General features: G+C 36.5%; 1 protein-coding gene across 1 annotated transcript in view; it reads right to left on the bottom strand.

Moving 5' to 3' along the window:
- Positions 1–5,877: 5,877 nt before the first annotated feature.
- TMA16 (translation machinery associated 16 homolog) overlaps positions 5,878–21,738 on the bottom strand; it is a 19,638-nt gene continuing 3,777 nt past the window's right edge. The window contains exons 2-8 of the mRNA XM_005415698.2: positions 21,597–21,660; positions 20,697–20,809; positions 13,711–13,748; positions 12,851–12,935; positions 12,221–12,369; positions 7,500–7,542; positions 5,878–6,122 (exon numbers count right to left, since the gene is read on the bottom strand). Of these exons, the coding sequence (XP_005415755.2) occupies positions 5,951–6,122; positions 7,500–7,542; positions 12,221–12,369; positions 12,851–12,935; positions 13,711–13,748; positions 20,697–20,809; positions 21,597–21,660 (664 nt within the window). The 3' untranslated portion in view covers positions 5,878–5,950. The remainder of the gene's footprint in view (positions 6,123–7,499; positions 7,543–12,220; positions 12,370–12,850; positions 12,936–13,710; positions 13,749–20,696; positions 20,810–21,596; positions 21,661–21,738) is intronic.

Consider the following 21,738-nt stretch of genomic DNA (forward strand, 5'->3'; position numbering starts at 1 on the left):
CTGCAGTATTCTACATTTGTCACCTTGTTACCTAGAGCATCATTACTCAAAAATGTATTTGTATTAAACAATTACTCAAAATTACAAATTTGTCACCTTGTTACCTAGAGCATCACATGGTGAACATGGATTGGCAAGACCACACTCTTGCAAGAAAGGTGAACAATATAACTCAGTTGCGTACTTAATACTGATAAACCTGCTAACTTGCAAGGGACTACTTCTGGGTACCCCACCTTGGCAGAATGCTCAGGAAAATACCTAATAGTGCAAAAACATTGAAAAGACTTACAGTTGCTTAACTTGCAGGCTTCAACCCTATAAAGAAGCCTAGAAAGCAACTGGTTTTGCATCCATAGAATAATGGACAACTAGTATGGGGTTTCAACTCCAGGGAGGTAAGAGGACAAAAGCTGCCTAAGGAAAGCAGTGCCTTGGTACAAACTGTTACACTGATTTTGTAATGTCCAACACATGAAAGCTTTAAATATGGACTGGACAGTTAAATACTTTAAAGCTAATCCCAGCTCAGATTGTCAGCATGGATCCTGTTCCTTTTTTGTATTTTTTTATATTTTGATTTGGTGAGGTTTTCTCCTTTTTGAAAACCCTAAAGACATTTTCTTAATGAAAAGGAATATTACATGTTTGCATTATAAAAGAAGCCTTTGCATTTTGTGAAGTGTAAAACAAAAAAACAAAAATCTTACCTTGATTAAAACAGAATGTTCCAACCAAGGTCCAAATTTAGTTTTCTACAGATCTACCTACTCCATATCTTTCTCATAGATGGTCAGCTGTGGAGAGAGTGAGCTAAGTTTCAAAATACCACAATTCTAGCTGGAATCATATGGCTGATGATTGGGAAGAATATGTGTTCAAAACACAGAAGTAATGTTCTACAAATTTCATTCTGTACATCCAAGGCTAGCCACTTTTTCATTTTCTTAAAGCTGCCCTAAGTAGCTCACTATATAAATCCAAATGGATTTCACAAATCCCTGCAAGATACAGAAGAAACAATATAAAAAAGAAGTTACTGTAGTAAAGATATATTAATTTCCATTTATTAGCATATGGAAAAGTGAAACCAATTTTGGTTTCATAATTAAGAGAGTAGAGGTATAGGTCCCTAACTTCTTTGCTTTGCACACAAGAGTTTGAATCTCTTGATGAAAGTCACCGTCAGAACACGAAGCAGGGTTCTGTTTAGTTTGATGTCTGTATACACACCTCCCAGCCAATAAAATATTAAGGCTATTCTGCATGAGCTTTCCTAAAAGTCAAAGAAATTATCAAAGAACTTGGCAAAAAACATTGGTGTATACATTTCCAGTGCCTATGACACAGAGCTTAGAAAATAACCTTGACTGATAGCAGACTGATTCCAGACTGCTGGAGAATGTGGACCCTGGGACAAACTTGCACTTCTGCTACGTGCAAATACCTTTAACTGATAGTAATTGAATTACAGGACTTTTTTTTTTTAACACATAGAAGATAATACATATGAAAATAAAGTAATCAGCACTATTTCAAATAAAGAAGATAGGTCACAGTAATTTTTAAGTGTGTTAAGTAAATCACTAATAATTTGAGGAGATACTTCTATAATGAAACATGGACCATTACATCTGTGTGTGCACATGCCTGGGAACATGGTGAACAACACAGTCAACAAATTTTAAAAATGGCTCACAAACAGCATAGAAGTGAAAAGAGAAGTAGCAGGATTAAGATGGGGTCATAAATCAGATAAGGACAAACCCAAGTGTTAATGGCTCACAGAAGAAAGACTGCTACTTACAGGAGCCCAGAAGATACAGTCAAAAGAACAAATCAATCTAGAAGTTCAGGCAAAGACTTTAATGAATCTTCAAGTGCCACTTACCTCTACGTTTGCTACCAAATTTTGAGAGCTGGGGAAAAAGAATATTTCATTAAAAAGTGTGGATGAGATTTTTTGAGCCCTTCGTATCTTAGCAATGGGCATCATCCCTTTATCAGTTTTGAAATCAGCATGGTACTGTCTTGGTTAATTGTGTTAACTTGAATAAGAGCTGATATTAGTAGGATGCTTCCATTTTTATTTGGCAATATTGTTATTGCTAAATTTATTATTTAGCAATTCTGTTTTAAAATAATGCTGTCATTTTAGTCTAATAACTCGATTTGTTTTATTTTTCCTTTGTAACAGGTAACTAGTTACATATTAAACTGTCCATTTTAATAAAAGTGGACAGTCAAGGCTTAGGGAACTTGATTACAGCACCATTATGGTAAGTGTCTCACCATCAGCTTATTTTCAGTTTCATTAGAGGAACTCTGCACAGGACCTTGGCAGGAGATTTTAAGACAGCAGCTTAAACTGCAGACCATAAATCACACCACCTCATTAGCAAAGTCTCTGACCTTCATGAAACTCACTTCTTTTGGGGAAGTCTGGAAATCAGCTATAATGAATTTTTGTTATTGCAAAAGCTAGAAGATAGAGAGATAATTTATGAATTGTAGCATGCTGAGACTGGCCAAACAAGTCAATTTGATATAATTCTGCACTGCAAGCATTTTATTGCCCTTTATTAGAAAACTAACCTGGAAGGTTCCTAAAGCACAGAACTTTTTCTGCTCAGTAAAAGAAAGGGTTTTTTGTACCACCCTTTCATATCTGCCAGGTGTGTAGCAAACCCCAGTTTTAAAAAAAGATTAAACTCCAATATACACATTTTTGGTCCCAGACTTTGTCCTCACATGTGGCAGTGTCATCACAGAAATAAGTAAATATGTTATTGCATTGAAAGACAAACTAACAAACAAAGAATCGTTACACTCTATAAGTATATCCCCTTACAAATGGCTTAATTTGTTTCCAATACTAAGGAATTGTAAATTAATTTACATTTACTGTATACAAGCAGCTTTGAGAATGTCACTGTCTTCTGTTTGGTTTTGGTTTTTCTTTTTTTAAAATCACATTTGCTTTGTTAACATGAAAGAAAAAAAAACCATAATTTCTACTGGACTTTAAGTCAGCTGGTTCTTTCCAGCTGAGACCATCAATAGGGTATGTTTCACAACTAACAAGTCAGCTGCTACTCACAGTCTGAATGTAATTCAGCCACTTCCTCAGAGAAGCCTTAGCTCTCCAATGCTGGATGAAATAAAAGTATAATGTAGTAAGAACATTGCAACAACCTGGCAAGTACACTAAAAAACCCCAAAGTTCTTATATGAAAATGGCTTTATGTATAAAAATACTACTTTTTTGTTTGAAATGTTCTATCTTTGAGCCATGATAATTAATGAAATAATAATTTTATCTATTACAGCTTTGAATTGAAAACTAAAAAAACACAGGAACATTGCAAAACAGTACTCGACAAATTAGAATGAAAGAAATCTTCCCTAAAATTAATCCTTTACCAGAAAAACGCCCTGTAAATTACAGAGAATATGAACAGAGGATTTAGCATTAAAATCTGAAATCCTTGGCTACAAAAGAACAATTTCAAGGTATTCTCCACAGCAAGTTTGTAAGAACAGAGAACACGAGTGTTACCAACATCTACTTTCTAAATTTTAAAGAAAAATAATAACAATTCAGAACTCCTGAGAGCATTAGTCTTTTTTTCACCTGTAGGAAAGAAACTCATTAACATGTAACACTCTAATAGCTGGTTATAAAGCATGATTGGATTATGAAATATGAAGAGATTCCAGCAGCTTGTCTCAGTAACACATGAACTCTCTCTACATCCCCCTGCCCCCACTCCAGGCCTGTCAGGACAAAAAACTCTCAGCACAGAAATTATAAATAAATAAATACATGGCTTTGGGGGTTTTGTTGTTTTTCCCACTGCCACGTTAATATTCTGCAACAACTCATCTGATAAATTGGTCTTGCACATCATCAGTTTAGGCCTAGATTATTTTAAATTCAAATATGAATACCTGACAGCTACACATGATTTTTTCTGATAATTCAATGTAAAAAGTTCATATGCAGACACTGCTCTTTTTTCATTACTTGTGCAGTAGTTTAACAAGACAGTTTAAAAGGCAGCTAAACAAGCAATGACTATATGGAGTTCAAGGAAGAAAATTCAAGAAGTCAATAAGATCTGATCTATAATCATGTTGCAGTCTAAATGAAAAATGTTTAAAAAAGACTTAATTTCACACATTAACCAGATTTTTATAATATCTTATTACTGAATTGTTTCAAGGAATATAGAACATCTCATTCTTCATAACTGCATGACAGTCTTTTTGAAGCACTCACCAGGATGTCAGCCTAATATACTGTAATTACTATGACACCTCCCAGTTATTGAGTTGATCTGCTCAGTTTCCTTCCATATTTTACAGTGTCATGGGAAAGTGACTCAATGTTTCTACTTGCAATTTCAAACCTCAGACTTTGTATACAAAGCAAAAATTCAAAATTAATTTCCAAAAGGCAAAATCTGTCAAAGTACTGAAACAACCACATACACAAGTTTGGTTGAATCCAATTACTCTGACTCAGCTTCTACCACAGTTTACCACCTCAAGTTTTATAAATCAAAACAAGATAAATTCCACTACACTGCTCAATTTAACAAAGATATAAAAATACCAAATGCCTGCACTGAACTTCAGCACACTGATCTCTCAAACACAAAGCAGTGATGTGATGGCCTGGAGATGTGGCTGGTGCCAGAGGCCAAGACCTCTAGGCAGGTTTAAGACTCGCAGTCCACATGAAGATGAATTACATTACCCACCCACGCTCCAGGTCTGTTAAGTTATTTGGGTTTCTTCTTTAGAATCATTTAAGGAGGATAGCTGTTAGTTCTATATAACATAAACAGATTAGTTTCCTATAACATGAAAGGATAGCACAAGCCTATTGGTAAGGAGGGAAGAACTTAATATACACATTAAGAGATTTAACACTCATCAGTAACTCTTGCTGCACAGCTATGAAAATACACACCTGGATGTCTGTAGAAGAACTCTAGGAAACCCATATAATTATTTACTATGACAAAGACTTGATTGTTTAGCACACAGATGAGTACTAGGGATCATGTACTAGAAAGATCATCCACCAGGAATAATTATTTCACATAATTAACAGGCATTTAAGCTATGCCTGCTACTATGTGTACAAACAGTTCAGCTGAACTGTGACTTCTGTGCCCAGACAACCTAACATGCACTGAGATGTCCTACTTAATGCCTGCTGTGAAATTATCCCTAGTTCTGCCCTTGCCCCTTTTCCTTCTTTTATTCATTTTACAGCTTTTAAAGTGATAATCTGCTAAGAACTTTCCTGAAAGACACATTTAAAAGCATCTAAAGAGTTGCTTCCTAAAGCAAGCCTACTATTGAAAAGTCCTGAGCGGCTTCAATTCAATTCTCAACAAAAGGGTTAGAGAAAAAATATGGACTAAGATACATTTAAATACAGACTGCAGGGACTTCGGCTTTTTATCTGAATTCTGCAATACAGATTGCTGAGGACAGTAACTCTTTAAAATTCTCTTGACAAAACATAAAATACTCAGTATCTTACTAAAGCATTTCCAGATCTCTATGATCCTGACAGAGATTCTCAAAGAAAAGGTACAAAGAGAAGAGTTCCTCATGTTAAACAGATTATTGCAATTACTACAAAAAGGTATGGATTCTGACCACAAAGTATCCCAGTCTGAACCTAGACAGAAAAGGTACTTGGCTAGTTGGGGGATTTCAAGACATAAACTTACATGATTAAGGTTATAAGTATTTATTTATAGTCAAAAATTTTATCCAGTAATATAAAGCTTCACCCAGTAATATTGTTTATTCTTCACTGGAGGTAAACAGATAATAAAAAAACAACCAACAAAACCTTTAGAAATATAGTTAAATTTTATTTTTGTTTCCAGTGAAAATTAAAATAGATTTCTTACAATTCCCTTCACTATTTCAGCTCTTGGTTCAGCTGGTGCTCATCAGGGCCCACCTCTTCTTCTTCATTCAAGTCTTCTTTTGCTTCTGCATCTGTCACCTCAGGGTGACTGCAGGCAGCATCCCTAGCAGAAAGCTTTTTCATTTTGATGTTTGGCAGTTTCCTCAGATCACCATCCCATTCTCTTAAAGAGAAAAAGTAAGTAATGAAAACCAGTTACCAATAGAAAGGAAGGAATGGTGGAGTTAATTCACATTTCCTCAGAAGATGCTAACTCAAGTGAGGCTGCTTTTCTAAGTTATCCTCTGTCCCACTGTGGTATGAATGAGCAATAAAGATTTCACCTGACTTTGTACACTACAGAAGCTGTAATTTCTCTATGAAGAAATAAGTACTTTCAGATGTGATATTCTGAAACAAAAATATATGATTCACTTTATTCCCACTGATTAATTCTAGCCTCAGTCACTTTTGGCCACCTGCTTTTAGGTTTGTCTCATTCAATTTGCAGTCTGGTAAGCAACAGACAAACAGGTCAGAAGAGTTTCTTCATCTGGGGGCTTAATTTGCATATGTGACATCACATGTACGTAAGTCCCTGGTGATTTATGGTAAATGTTAACTTGTGTGACTGACTTCAAGAGAACACAAAGGGTTAGTACATATTAATTCACATGGTGAGTGTATTATTTCAAAAGGCTGCATGAAGGAGAATGGGTTGTTTTAAATATAAGTCAAACCCAGTACTCACTTAATAGAATGCTTTCTTGACTATAGTAAGTGCACTTCATGGATAATTTTTCTCAAGGGCAAAGACAGTATTTGCCAATTATAAGATATGCTTTTCCTTTATCAAGGCAATATAACAACACTTCTATCTGATGTCCCTGTTTAAGAAGTCAATTGCATATTTATAAATACACCAGTCTCTCTTTGGAATTTCTGGCTTTATTCCAATATCCTGTAAATATGACTTCTGGCTACAAAACATCCCTGCAAGTCAGTGATATAGCATTCCTTGCAACATAAGCATTCCTAAGTTGTTTTCTCTTCTTCTTCTTCTTTTAAAGTATTTCACTTGATAGAGCTGTCAGCAAAAATGCTCACTCAATCTACTACCAGGACATACCAACATGCTGGCCCAGATGAGCCAGCAGCAAGTTTAACAGCTCCCAGATCTTTTAACTGGATGCAAATTGTAAATTCATTTAAGATTTTCAACTAGTATATACACACATACCAACACTACTGTGAACAGCTGAAGTCAGAATTTTAGGTCAAATATTATCTAAGAATATTGAGAAAAAAGTTACTTAAGTTAGAGAATGGCATTCTAACTGTCAAGTCTAAATCTTCCAATTAATAACTGGCACAGGTGTTCAGCTTGTAACAACTAAGAAATGCCAAAACAGCAGCGCCATACCTACGCTGCTCTTTCAAATGACAAATTCCATGGCAGTTTTGTATAATTTCCTTTTTTTATGAAAAAAGACATATAACAGGTGAACTTCAGAAACACTATTTTGCATAAATAGATTATTAGTGATAATAAAAAACCTACCTGAAAAATTTAAGATGCTTTCTGTTCATAATGTCTGGGATTTCTAATAGGAAAGAAATTAAATTCTGTTAGATATGTTACATTATTCAAGTGAGTCTCATTTCAAAGGAAGAAATGTGAGCTAAATGGCCTCTAACAAAAAATGGCTGCATACCACCTTTCCATTGCAACCAAACCGTTCTAAAAGAAACCTGCCATACATATATACAAATAATAAAACAAATAATAATACAAATAACTAAAACAATAAAACATATCTGTATTACCTTTGCTAGCAAAAAGGAAGGCAAATATTTTGTATTGAGACATGTGGAACTGACCATTTTGCTTTTTTCCTTCCGGAATAGCCAAAATCTTCCTACTAAAGTGTAATTTATAAATTTAGGCAGATTTTTACATAGGATGCCAAAGCTCTTTTGCCTCCCTTCTGTGTCATTCTTTTCTTGGTCAGTCCTGCAGTGTTACAAGCAGCCTGTGTTTAACATCACCACTAATTTATGGAGATTTATACCTTAGGAGCCTTGACATCTTCCCACAGTATAAAACACCTCATTACTGTCTATGAATTGTACAGATTTCACAGACAGCAGGCTTCTCAACCAGACATATGTTTTCTACTTCTCTAACATTAAATCCACTTTATTTTAGCTCTTAAAATTGTGACTTTTCAGCAACTTTTATATTGTCCTTGAGCAAACAGTTCTAGTTTTGTTCATCAATCAGTTTCCTCAAGTTTTAGAGTAATAAATAAAATCATGCTATCCGTGCAGGATTATGGATGATTTTGCTACTACAAAACATAGGATGATAATACCTGTACCATTTATCTTTGTGGCCAGACAGTCCTTACTAATCATAAAACTATTCCTTCCTTTAATACTTGGTTATGAAGTTACCAACTGAAGAACAATATATGTGAAATGTTTTGATTACAATTACAGTGATTTCTGCAGACTGCTCCTCAGTAAATAGATGAGATGATACTGCTCACAGCTGAGCAAGGCAAGGCAAAGAAACATTTACCTAATGCATTTTTGGTCTGCTGATTCCTTGGTTCCATGCCAAATATCCATGCCACAATATCCATGCCACAATAGGTCCATTCTTCCCAATAAAGCCTTGAAACAAAGCCAAAGTTGCTCTTGCTTTCTTTGCAGTCCCTTGAACTGCACTCATGGCAGCACGGTGCCAAATGCTGGAACAACCCAGCTCCCACAAGGGTAAGAAGGTCTTCCCTTTTCCCAGGTATTCTACAAGGAGCAATCAGTGCTACTCCATTTCCCCCTAGTAGTGCATGTAGTGATGTAAACAGTGAGTTTGGCAGAAGTGGCACTATGCTGAGATTTGTATTTTTTTCCTTTGATAAAAGCACTGATTCAACATACAGTTCAGTGTTCTTGTCAGACAAACCAGGACTACATGACAAGACTTTCAAATTAAGTCCTTTCATTTGTTTTCCTTTTTTTTTAAACATATAATGGGTTTAAAGTTATGCAGACCTTTTCCAAAGAGAATATTCTAACAGTTTTATCTAGCCTATCATTCAGGGCTCACCAACATCACGAGAAAGCAGGCACTCTGAGAGGAAATTCTGTGACAAGCCAAGATTTGGCACTGAATTAATCTTTGTTGCTTTGGCAGTGGCAAAAATTTTAAGCTACGGTTACATGTGTGTTTACAATATGTTACACAATAAAAACTACTGAGTCGCAAGATTAAGAATAGAGCTGCATGTAGAAATAAATTATATACTGCACAGTAACTGATTTTCTAAATTATGCTGGATTAGTAACACTTGTCTAACTCAGCTGCATGTCCTTAGCATGCACCAATGTCATGGTTTTTGCTGCTGCTTGTGAACTCCTTCATTTGCTTTAAAATGTTAAGGAGCATGTTTTTCTGAACTAAAGACAGAAAAAATGTAAGACAGAAATATAGAACAAGAGTTAGTGGGAAAGAAATTAAGACAGTATTTTGGGGAGTATATTATTGTCTGGCATTTCTAAGACAAAGTATTCAACAATTTATGCATTTAGCAAAACAGCAGTGAAAGATGGTAAGCAAACATTTTTTAATGTTTCTGACCCTTTCAGATAGTTTTACTTTTCTTTCTTTTGAGGATGAACAAAAACAGCCTGTTAAGAAGAAGGAAACTGTAGATGCTCTTTCAGCAAAAAATTATTCAGTTATACAATAATGATCACTACAGAAAACAGCAGCTAACCAATAGTACAGAAGGTACATTAGCAGATAAATGGAATTGATACAGCCTTCATCTGAATTAAATTGATTTCCCTGTAATGTGAAGCCTGCAGAACTAATTAATAAAACTAGTGTATTTAGTTTTAAAAGCCACTTTCCCCCAAGATTAGTATTACACATCTGAGAGAACATGTAAAGTAATTAGAAGCAAATTATCAAAGATGGATGGTGTTCGAATGAAATAATTATGATGCTTTTCCACTGAAAGCATACTAACTCTGGGTTACAAATAAATAATCTAGCATTGCCTTTCCATAGCTTTGCTATTAACATGTAATACCAGATTAAACAGAAAACCCAAATACACACAATATGAAAACAAGAGGAAGAAAACTGCAGTAAAACTACTGTAGATACATTTAAGGAGTAAGTGACAAGGAGCTGCTAAACCTCAACAACATCACTGATACCGTTCCCTGTATAGCTATTGTTAGTTTAAAAAAAGACTAAAATTTGCTGTATTTTGGGATGTCTACCACTTCTGTAAACAAATTCTTACATTTTGTAAAGAGTTGGTTTTTCATTTACATATATCCTTTACAGGACAAGAGGAAATGCCCTCAAGCTACACCCAGGGAAGGTTCATGTTGGATGTTAGGACAGATGTTTTTTTCACTTAAAGAATGGTTAAGCATTGGAATGAGCTGCCCAAGGAAGTGATGGAGGAATCAGCAGCCCAGGCAGTGTTCAAGAAATGACTGGATGTGGCACTTAATGCTATGGTCTAGTTGACATGGTGGTGTTTGCTCAAAGGTTGGATTTAACGATCTTGGAAGTCTTTTCCAACTTAATTGATTCTATGATATAAATAGACTGCATTAAAGTTTAGTAGACTTCCCTAAATGAAAAGAATATATACTATGCAGTCTCTTCATAGCAAATGCACATGCATACAAGAAATAACTGAGTTCAAGAATGGGGGGGGGGAAAACCCAACAAATCTAAGTCAGTTATAAAAGCTCCACTCACTAAAGCTTCTAGGATTAATAATGAGCTAGAGGCATAAAAGCACTGTTTCCAGCTGATTTCCATTTATGCCCAATCTCTAACTACAGTATTTAGCTGCTATAGTACGTAGCAGCAACTATTTTCTCTGAATGAACACTGTCCTAGACAGAGACCAAAACCTGCAGCAGCTGTGATAACAAATAATGAATGATTTGAAAGTGTATTTAATATGTGAAGTTGCACTGTGTTCTCTGAACACTTTACTTGCTAATTCTCTAATAACCTCAAATTTTGCCTACAATATTTCTAGCTTCTTCATGATTTTTATGTTGTGCTTGTGTATTTGACATCTTTTTCTCTAGCCTTACTGCCTTTTTCTGTCAGCTTTTCACAAAGCAGTAAGAACAAAAAGAACTAAAATTTAAAAGCAAAAAACAAGAAGAATACATTCTACAATTGAGCTGTTTGATGACAATCACAGAATCGAGTTTCCTATGACTTTTTCCCCCTCCTTCTAAGACACCAAAGATGATGCATGAAGTCATACAGATATTCTTAAACTCCTCTGCCGGCTGCACTGGCAAAATTTTAAAGTTATTAATTTTCTTGGTTTATACAATACATATCAGGGTGCGCTGATTTTGGCCGGGGTAGAGTTAATTTTCTTCGCAGTAGTTAGCATAGGGCTGCATTTGAGATTAGCTGGAAATGGTGTTGATGAAAACAGGATGTTTTCATTATTCCTGAGCTGGGCTTGCACAGATAAGACTCTTTCTGCTCCTCAGCCCAGCCCACCAGTGAGGAGGCTGAGAGTGCGCAAGGAGCTGGGAGGGAACACAGCTGGGACAGCTGACCAGGGAATATGACACAGAACCCAAACCTTGCTGTGCTTTGAATCCTAACTACAGAATAATGTAGATTTTTCATGTTTTCCACAACATATTTTACTATTAGAAGGATCAATTATGTCTGGATAATAACTCAGCATTAAAGCTAAGTTTACCACTCAGCTTCAACCTGTACGTTATTGGTTAAAGCAAAATCAAACACTTCACTGCTTATCTTGACTATCCCCAAACAACTCTTTGCTTTTTGCACTTTCATGATCTCTTTTTCTTTCTTATTTCACCAAACTATTGCTGCTTCCCTTCAGACTAGTTCCAGCCATAAAATGAAGGTCCAACCAGCTGCTGTACAGAATTCAAAGCAGGTGCATTAAAAGCTCACTTTAGTTTAAAACATAGGTTATATATGCCTGCACTGAAAAGACTGTACTAGCAAAGATGCACAAAGAAAGACAAAAGTCGAATATATGAGTCAGATCTCCACCATCTTTTTTTCTCCTTTTCTTCACCGTGGCCCTCCTCCCAAATAACTCTGCAAGGCACAAGCACCTAGCACTTAGGAATTTCTTTAAAGAGAAAAATAAGGACAATGCCTAGAAAGTTTGCTTAGATTCTGGCCTTGTAAGCAGGTGTGAGGACTGAATTCTTTCTGATACTTTTACATACCTATTCCATAGCCCTCATAGAGTTGTCTTTCACGTTCTATTGTCTGCTTGATGACAGTTTCCCGTGAACCATGCTGTCTTCCTTGTCTGCCTTTAATACTGTTTTGTAATTCAATCTGCTCCAATTCAGCATTGAATCGACACATATAACTGAAAGAAATAAAATGCATAAAAGCTAGGTGCAGTCATACAGAAATTAGTCTGATAAATTATTTTACAAAATAATTTGTAAAGTAAATTAGTCTGATAAATTATTTTAATAATTGTATTTATTTTCTAATTTATTTTATTTATTGGAGACTCAAGGAGTAATACGAAATCTGCATGTTCAGGTGTCACAGAATAACCCAACAAGCAAATGCATGTGATTACTACTGTCCAAATCATTTAAAGCCTTTACACACTACAAAACTAGGGATATACTTCAATAATTAAAAAAAAAAGAAACTACAAAATGACTTATTTGAATAATTCTAGTATGACTATATATGTCTCTCTGTATTTGTCACTGGCAACAAAATCAACTACTTGACATTATTGGAAATATATAAAAGTCATCCTCTGAGTCATCATCACATTATTTTTAAAGACAAGTCAAGCTTTTTAATCTTGTTTTTAACACCAGTCTTACTTTTCAATTAGTTCACCAGCTTCCTTCTTTGTGTACTCGATTTTACTGGGATCAAGGTGACTTTGAAACCATTGCAGTTTTTCTCCTATAAGAATAAAATGAATATTAATGGTTACACCACCACTGTAGCATCAACACTTATTAAAGTTTCTCAAAGTTTTTAAAGCCCCTCCCCCATTTTCAAGATTTTGAATGGTATCACAGACTCTGATACTGTGGGTACCAAGTATGAAGGCAAATTTCCACATCATTCCAGATTTTATACCTCCCTTACATGAAAGGAAAAAAAAAAAGTTAGGCTTTGTTTTACTGGAAACTAACTAAAATATCACTATATCAATTACTTAGGAAGGAAACTTAGAAAGGGGGAAAAGAACCAACACAGTGGCTGAGTTCTGGTTGTCACATCTGTTTTTAAACAGATTAAATTGAAAAGCTGCAGGATCAATCATATGGAAGAGAAAAATATTCCAGGATGTGTCTCCAATTTTGAATTTACTTGCTAACACAATGTGTCTTTTAAGCTACATATATCATCGTTTTTTTACAAGCAATTATAAAAAGCTTGGAGACCAAATACAATAAATATGTGTACAGATGTACAAAACACTCACTTGGTCTATACTGCCCTGCTCTTGTGTACACTGACTAAAGATTAGCTATGCTCAGCCCCAAATTCAATCCGGTATATATAAAGTGGACGTGTCAGGTATTTCAGTATTTCAACCAAGTCTATTTGAAGACTGCAGAATCAGATTATAGAAAAAGAAGCTCTAACTGGATGTCTAAAAACCTGATAAAACTTAGAATCTGTACTAACAAACTGAATACTGTACTCAGTAATAAAAGTTTCTGCTTACCAATAATACTTAAACGCAAAGCTTTGTCAGTCTTCAACCTAGCAGAGAAAAAACAGATGTGTAAGCCAGGAATGAGCATTATATCAACAATGACCTTAATTTTATTCTCAAAAAGTTGGGGTTTTTTTCAGTCACAATGAAAATCAAGGTATAAATTCAAATAGAAATATTTGACAAATTCAATATAGAAATTATTATAAATTCAAATAGAAATATTTGACAAATTCCAAATAATGTAAAACTTTTTCTGTTTCATCCACAAGATCTACTTTCTGGTAAAATTACTAGCTGAAATTTGTCCAGTTTACCTATTAAGCTAAAAAGTTTCTTGGAAGAAAAAAAGATGCACTATTTTTCTCAGAGCACAACAAAAGGAATTACACCAAAGAGCTGCATTGTCACAATTTCCTTAAGTAGTTCTGATATTCTTGTGGTATGTTTAATGAGTTGGGAGATTTCACTGCACTGCATTCTTGCAAATTAAGCATGCAATGTGAAAAATACCATTCTGTTACCTTAAAGCTTGTAATAATTAAAGTTTGTGCTTAGTGAACAGTAAATTAATATGTTAAGAAACCAAAATTAACAACTTCATTAAAGAACTCCCCAACTCTGTCTCACAGTACTTTTAAGTCCACTTGAATCTCTGGCAAGATACTCAAAAGCCTTCTGTACTCTATGAGGTGTGGGTATACAATTCTATTTGGGATTAATTTTCATCCTAATTAGGAGTTCTCAAAAAAGAGAAGTTCTCTAGCAGGAAATCCCAAGCCTCATACTCTTTTGTCTTGTAGGTGTCAGATTTAATTTGCATCAAAGGATCTTCCAATGTTCTGTTGTATCCAGAAAGGAAAACAAGACATTATTGGGGTAAGTGTGGAATTTTTGACTGGAAAAAATATCCTAGCCATAAATATTCAGTGTATATATTCAAGGATATCTGATAAATTGACTTCTTCTTATTAAATAGAAAAATTGGTAATGGATTAAGTAAATCATAAAGGCTATAATTGACAAATAATAAATAATGCTAAAATTCATCATAGTTCAAAGCTATTGTGCTCCTTTATTAAATTCCTTTTACTCTGTAAAATTTAATGAGCATTTTAGAGCTAACTGAAGTAACTCAGAGCACAGAAGTCTGTCACCTACCATAAAAACTAGGATCAAAAAATAAACCCTTACTTTTCCAGAGACAAACATACTTGTGTCACTTGCCCACAAAGCTACATTATTAAATAACGATTCAATTTTTCAAGAAGTATTTCATCCTCTGAAGACTCTCTAAAAGCCATATACAAGCAAATGCACAGCATGTACCAACTGCCAAGAATTCCACTAATGTAGTGGGATAGAATATAAGAAAATGAAGATAGTGTAGAAAGTAATCTCACCCCTAAGGAGTTGCAGCTGGGTCAATTATCAAAGATTAGGAACAGGCCTGACTTTAACAGGTGTGCTATAAAAAAGTGGGGTGGCCGGTTGAGAAGGGAATTGGAGTCAGTTGGCTTTGTGAAGAAGAAAGAGTTAGTGCTTGGAGGAGCAGCCCACGAGGGAACACCAAGAAGGTATGAAACTTTTGTAATAAGGAGACAACACACTAATACATTAAAGAAGTTTTTACTTCTATGGATACCCCAGCATGTGTAGAAGAAGCCTTCAATAAAACCTGGGCAGGCTTTTATCCTCAGAGGACTTACAGCAGGGAGCTTTGGATGGTAACAGCATCCAAGAAAAGGACACATACTTCCCTTAGTGGAACTCCATACCAGCAATCCCTGCTGGGAACCCTGCAAGGCAACGCTGCTACACGAGCCTGTCTGCAGAGCTTTGCCATACAGAAAATGACAATGGAATCTAGGAAAGCTGCCTAAACAGGATCATTTCACCCATCTACATTCTAAAACACTAGAAACTGCCATCTGCACCTGCTAAGGGCCACTAAATCATTTATTTATCAAAGTAGCCAAGTACAGAACCACCATTTTCTTCTGGATGAAAAACCTTCAGTCTCCTGGTGCACACAACTAATTTCAGTATGAGAAATAATGAATGATAGGCTCGGAAGTTGCCATATTGTACTTTTTATAAAAACCTCACCTCGGTGACTGTTAGAAGACAATAGCATTAGCAGGGAGGCTAATCAAATCAGGTGAGTCAAAGAAACTCCTTCTCCTCTCCCTCCACACAATGAGTAATAGCTTTTGCTCAGGAAGGAGAGAGGTAAGGTCAGTGACATAGTCTTGTGGCAGGCTGTTGTTTCTTGATGACTTTCTTCTTCACCCACCTTCCAGAAATCCTCTGCTTAGGCAATGATTATTAATAAGAGTGATTGCTTGTTTTCTTGATGTTTACTAAGTACTTTAAATTATACATGTTCCTTTAGCAGCTCTTTATCTCAGATATTGTATTCAACTATTCTTCTCTAAATACTAACAATGAATAAGTATTTTCCAAATCAGATTACAAACTCGGTATTTTTTCTTGATAATATCCACAAATACAAATGCCATCTATGGCTCTGAAAAAAAAAGACAGGCTTTTCAAAATAAATAATTTTAAAAGCTAACAGTCTGTCAGGTCCTCATGCAGAATCTGCAAGAGTATGTCACAAAGCATCACTGCCACAAGCAATGCAAGTAGAAACACAGTGAGTCAAGAGAGGTTAGACAGGGGAAAACCTCAGAAAAAGCACACACAGTGTTCTACCAGGAAATCTTTTAAGATTGCTTACTGCCAAAGGGTCGCTTCATGCCCCATCATGGTAAAAACTCCTTAGATGTCATGTCTCAGAGCATGTCAGTATTAGACTAGCTTATCTGTAATGAAAACGTACTGACTACTAAGAAATTTATTGTGCATTCTCAGTAGAAAGGGTCTATTTTGACTCAGGAGGGAAAACAACAGGAAAAAAAATGCACAGCTAAATTAGCTTTAGCTACCAAAACCAGATAGGTATTTCTGCAGTTGCAGGAAAACATGACTGGTGTTAGTACATTACAACTACAGAAGTTTCATTAATTTCTCACTATGGTCAGGTCTCCTAAAGTGTAGAAAAGTCAGTGTTCTACTACTGCCAGTGAAGCAGCTATTGCTGTCTCATAAAAACATCCATGTAATTATTTAACAGAGCAAACAAGCTGCCTAAAGGAATAAGTATTCACGTGTAGATTAAGAGAGAATAAACTGGTAGTAATACACTGGAAGTTGTTGCTGCTCATTAGACCTTGAAGAGAATTGAGAGGAGATGGATGCAGGCAAGAAAAAGGTGTAATTGAAGTGAACAAGATGATTTAAGATTGTAGCCAATTTTCTAAAAGCAATTGGTCTGTCTCCTCTTATTATGGTTAAGATTGGTCTTTTGTAGTGCAGTCTCAGTTTCTGGACAGTAAACTTATAGCTGCTGTCATACTTTGTTACAAATGCTTGCAGTGAAGAGTGGACAATGGAGCCCATAAAAGACTGCAACTTAATGCAGAATTTCTCCCTCATTTTTCCCAATGCTGCATTTAAATATTCAAATTCCTTATGGATAATATCTACCCTTTTCTACTATCTCGTTTGGGCAAAAGATACTGCAATATGCATCTCATAACTTAATGCAATTTTCCTTTCTGTAGAACATAAACAGGAACAATCACAGTAGTTATTTCCTTCCCTCCATCCTATAGGAAAGTTAATAAGCAAATAGAAGCCTGAACTGTCTCCAGTCCTGAATTCTGTCTCCAGACAAGCACCAAAGGGAAAAAAAACAACAAAACCCAACCAAAACAAAATAAATCATACAAACCCAAAAACATTGACTGATACTTCTATAAAAGATATTCTCACCCTCCAGTAACATACCATTCAATGGTTTCCTACACCCTACACCTTTGTTAAATAGTAATCAACAGATAAAATGTATGTACGTTCAAAAAGTATTACTGCACAAATTTAGCCAGCCACAATTAAAGCATCCTCTGGCAAGGAAATCCACAGCTTAATAAAAATAGTACAGATGACCTCTATGGACTTCTACATTCACTGAATACTCTAATCCAGTTTTTCCATTCTGCAGAAGTGCACTAGCCTGTACAGAGAAATTATCCCCTTTACTCAGCCCTAGTGAGATCACATGGAGTTGTTTTGTGTCCTATTCATACTTCAGACAACTTCTACACAATAACAAGCACAGTCAAAAAATGCCAGATTTGTAGATGGGACTAAGGAAGAAAATTCTGTAGAGATTACAAGGTAGCTTCTATTTACCACCAAATGATGTACTAAGCTTCCACCAGAGAACAGGGCTGTCACTCAATAGAAGCAATTTGGAAAATTGTTTAAAGACATTTAATAGACCTGCAGAAGCAATGCAGAAGAATAAAACTGGTGTGAGCTATTTCTTTTTCCCAAGAGTGTAGGAGTGGAAAGCTTTCCTCCATTCACAGCATCAGAAATTTGTCTTGTCTTTTTCAGAGCTATGCAAAATTAATCCAAGCTTCACTATTATATTACAGAAACTGAAAGCTAAGTAATTACAACAAAAAAGTTCAACACATATTTAATTCCCAATATTAAAAAAAAAAATCCTGAGAATTTACCAAGCTGATAGTGTAGATAGAGATTCAAAAGAAATTGGAAGCCTTAAAAAGTCTTTTAAAAACACTAAAGGAAAAAAAATCATTTTCATGTCTTTCAAATTGAATTGCTCTTCAAGTCAAGACAATACAGAAAATAGAACATAGAGAACTGGAGGATGTTTTTAGTGCAACTGATTTAGAGAACACCACAACAAAAGTGATCTATCTACAAAGCACAGTTAACTGTTCAGGCCCCAAAAGTGTAAGATGTTGAAAACTTATTTATAAGATACAAAGATACAAAATATAAGATCATTTTGCTATCACAATATGCTCTGGATGGTCAAAACTGACACACTATTCTTGGTGGAATGGTTCCCCTATGCAAAATGAAAGGTTACATCTTTTACAATCAGCCTAGATTGAAATAGCAAGGATAGGGCTTCTTCAAATACATCAGTGACCAAAGGAGAACTAAGGCTAATGTAGGGCTCTTACTGAATTGCGGGGCACCCTGGCAACAGAGGAGAGATGAGGCAGAAATACCAAACGCCTTCTTTGCACGGGCCTTCACTGCCAAGAGCAGCCCTCAGGAATCTCTGACCAGGGCTAAGGAATGTCAGAAGGGAAGACTTTCCCTTGACTAAGGAGGATTGGGCTAGAGAACACCCAGGCAAGCTTAACATCCACAAAGCCATGGGTCCTGAGGGATGCATCCATGACTGCCAAGGAAGCTGGCAGACACCATGGCTAAACCACTCACAATTATCTTTGAAAGGTTGTGGAGATGAGGAGAGGAGCCTGAGGACTGGAAGAAAACAAATGTCACCCTGGTCTTCCAAGATGGGAAGGAGAATCCAGGGAACTACCAGCCAGTCAGCCCCACCTAAATCACTGCAAAGGCAATGGAGCACCTCATTCTGGAGGCCATCTCTATCCACATGCACAACAAGGAGGTGATCAGGAGTCAGCATGGATTTACTACAGGTAAGTCATGTTTGACCAACCTGATAGCCTTCTGTGATGAAACAACTGCCTGGATGGATGAGGGGAAAGCAGTGGATATTGTCTATCCCAATTTCAGCAGGGCCTTTGAACTTATTGCTGTTGCAAGAGGAAGGAGGAAGAAAAAGCAGCACTCCAAGCAGAAACATCAGCACTGTTGTCCATATCAGTGTAACCACACCAGACTGTCACTAAAAGCTTTGTCTGCCATGTCACAATGAATAACTAGTAAGTATTGCTCCCTAAGTTTTCTTGTGCCTGTTTTTTCTGTATGGTGAAGTCACAAATGCAAGCACTAAGAATCAAGTAAGATGAAGTCATCTTTTTTGACTAAGAACTGTGAGTGGTTTTTATGACACAAGGTGAGAAAGCTAAGGGACAAAGTGGTCAATTTAGCAGTAGGAAAATAATCTGCAATAAAAATTTACTATCAATAGTCAGAGAGCACAGAAAAATTACAAAACAGCAGGGAAAACGCCTCTCACATTAAGAATCTGCCCAATCAACACATGCTGCTTGTGAATGCTTACAGCAGCCCTGCTGGAGGCTACATGACCCCACTGTGGCAGCAAAGGCCCCCCTTCTAGGGAAAGCAACAGTGCAACTGCTGTGGATAAGGTTGCACATCAATCCCAACAATAAAACTGCACAGTCTCTGGACCAGGAGTTTCCAATTTAACAGCTTCAGACAAATGAGTATTTGGGCTCAGCTCACATGGTCCATCCCGACACTACAATTTATATAGCATTATCTAGTTTATGTAGTGCTGTACTATACTTAGACCAAAGATGCTTTAAGCTAGCTTTAGTAACTTCCTAAATAAACAAACATATTTACGCATAACAACGAGGAAGCTGAGACAATGTAATTTAAAGGCCAGTCTTCACCAGCTGTCTTTTCCCTCTGTGGAAGGGGGAAGTAAAGCTTAAAAGCAGAAAAACAAACTTGCCATGGACAGCACAAAACCACCAAAGAGGAGTTAACTATACAGTTTTATTCAGAAGTCTGTCTTCTGCAGGAAGGTTTCCGGGTTTTCTTTTCTATTAACTCAGCATTTTAGCAGAAGCAGCTAGACCCTTGAGCAGGATCCTTACTGAACTTGAAGTAAAGCCAAACTAGGTGACTCACCTTCACGTGAAATCACCAGCATCGTGCTATTCAGATCATCAAAGGCAAGAAATCTAACTTGGAAGGACAACACCCAAAGTAAAGCAGCAGAACTACACACTTTGTATAACCTGATTTAATGCATGTAAACCTGTCACCTCACATGGCCCAGCAGCACTGTTAAGTTATACAGGCCTTTCTGTTTTCTTGTGGTTATATCAGCATAACAGTCCATGTCCACTAGCACAAATAAAAAGTATCATTTGTGATGCTATTCTTTGATCTGTACAGAGGTTTTGCAGTCAACTTACTTTTCTTTCTTTTCCTGCTTGTGTACTTCCCTTGCAAGCTGTGCAGCTTTTCTGCTGTAGGGATGGATCACTTTTTTCTCTTGCTTCCCTCCTTGAGGTTTTCTTAACTTTGGCTGAAAAGACATCAAAGATACTATGCACTAACAAGGCTGAGTAAAACATCAAAAGGAAGAAGTATACACCATGGTAAAGACTGAAAAGGTTCATGCACTGATGTCTAAGAAAGCCCTTAACTTTCAGTAACATGTTATCAATTTCACCCACTTCAATAACAAAATTACTTGGAGCCAGTACATACTGTAACAAAACCTCCAGAGCACAGGAAATGCTGCAAGAAATCTTACCTAGTGACTACTGTCAGAATACCTACTTTGTAGAACTCTGCAGCTAGGAAACTAAAATTAGCTCTCTGTGCCTTTGCAGAAAAATGTCCCCATTCAAGCTCCTATCTGGGTTTCTGACAAGAGCCTCATGTAATTTGAACAATGTAATAAAAGTGATTTTCTTGTTCCTCCCAACAGATCATTGGAATGCTTCACACCAGGGAGCAGCCAGAGGCTTTCCTTCTCTACCCCTTCATACTGCACAGAGAGGGAATGCCATTCACAAATTTCCAAAGCATGGCAATACTACTCTAAGTTATGCTACTTTCTGGTAAGAAAATGTTTGAACAGAACTGAATGGCTTTATGAAATAATGTGCTATTTAACTGCACCCAAAAGAAACACCTTAAAGCAAGGGGGCTTTCCTGCATCACAATAAACAGGCATCAGTAAACGGAGACTAGTAGTCTCCAACAGCAGTACATCCAATTCTCTGCGATAATATCAGTGCTTGGGGCTGCGGGAAAAAAAAATAAATAAAAAAAGATAGTGTCAAAGGCACAACTACTCTGAACACCTCGGTAAATCTCAGGCGGCGGCACTTCCCACCTGCTCCACAGGCGGGCCGCGCCTCCCCCGGCCTGCCGGGAAGGACGCGAACCCCCCCCGGGGGGAAACGCTGCAGTTTTTACGTGCAGGGTCGGCTCACCGCCCGTGCC

Source organism: Geospiza fortis, unplaced genomic scaffold (assembly GCF_000277835.1).
Source record: "Geospiza fortis unplaced genomic scaffold, GeoFor_1.0 scaffold40, whole genome shotgun sequence".
In the NCBI taxonomy this organism is placed as follows: domain Eukaryota; kingdom Metazoa; phylum Chordata; class Aves; order Passeriformes; family Thraupidae; genus Geospiza; species Geospiza fortis.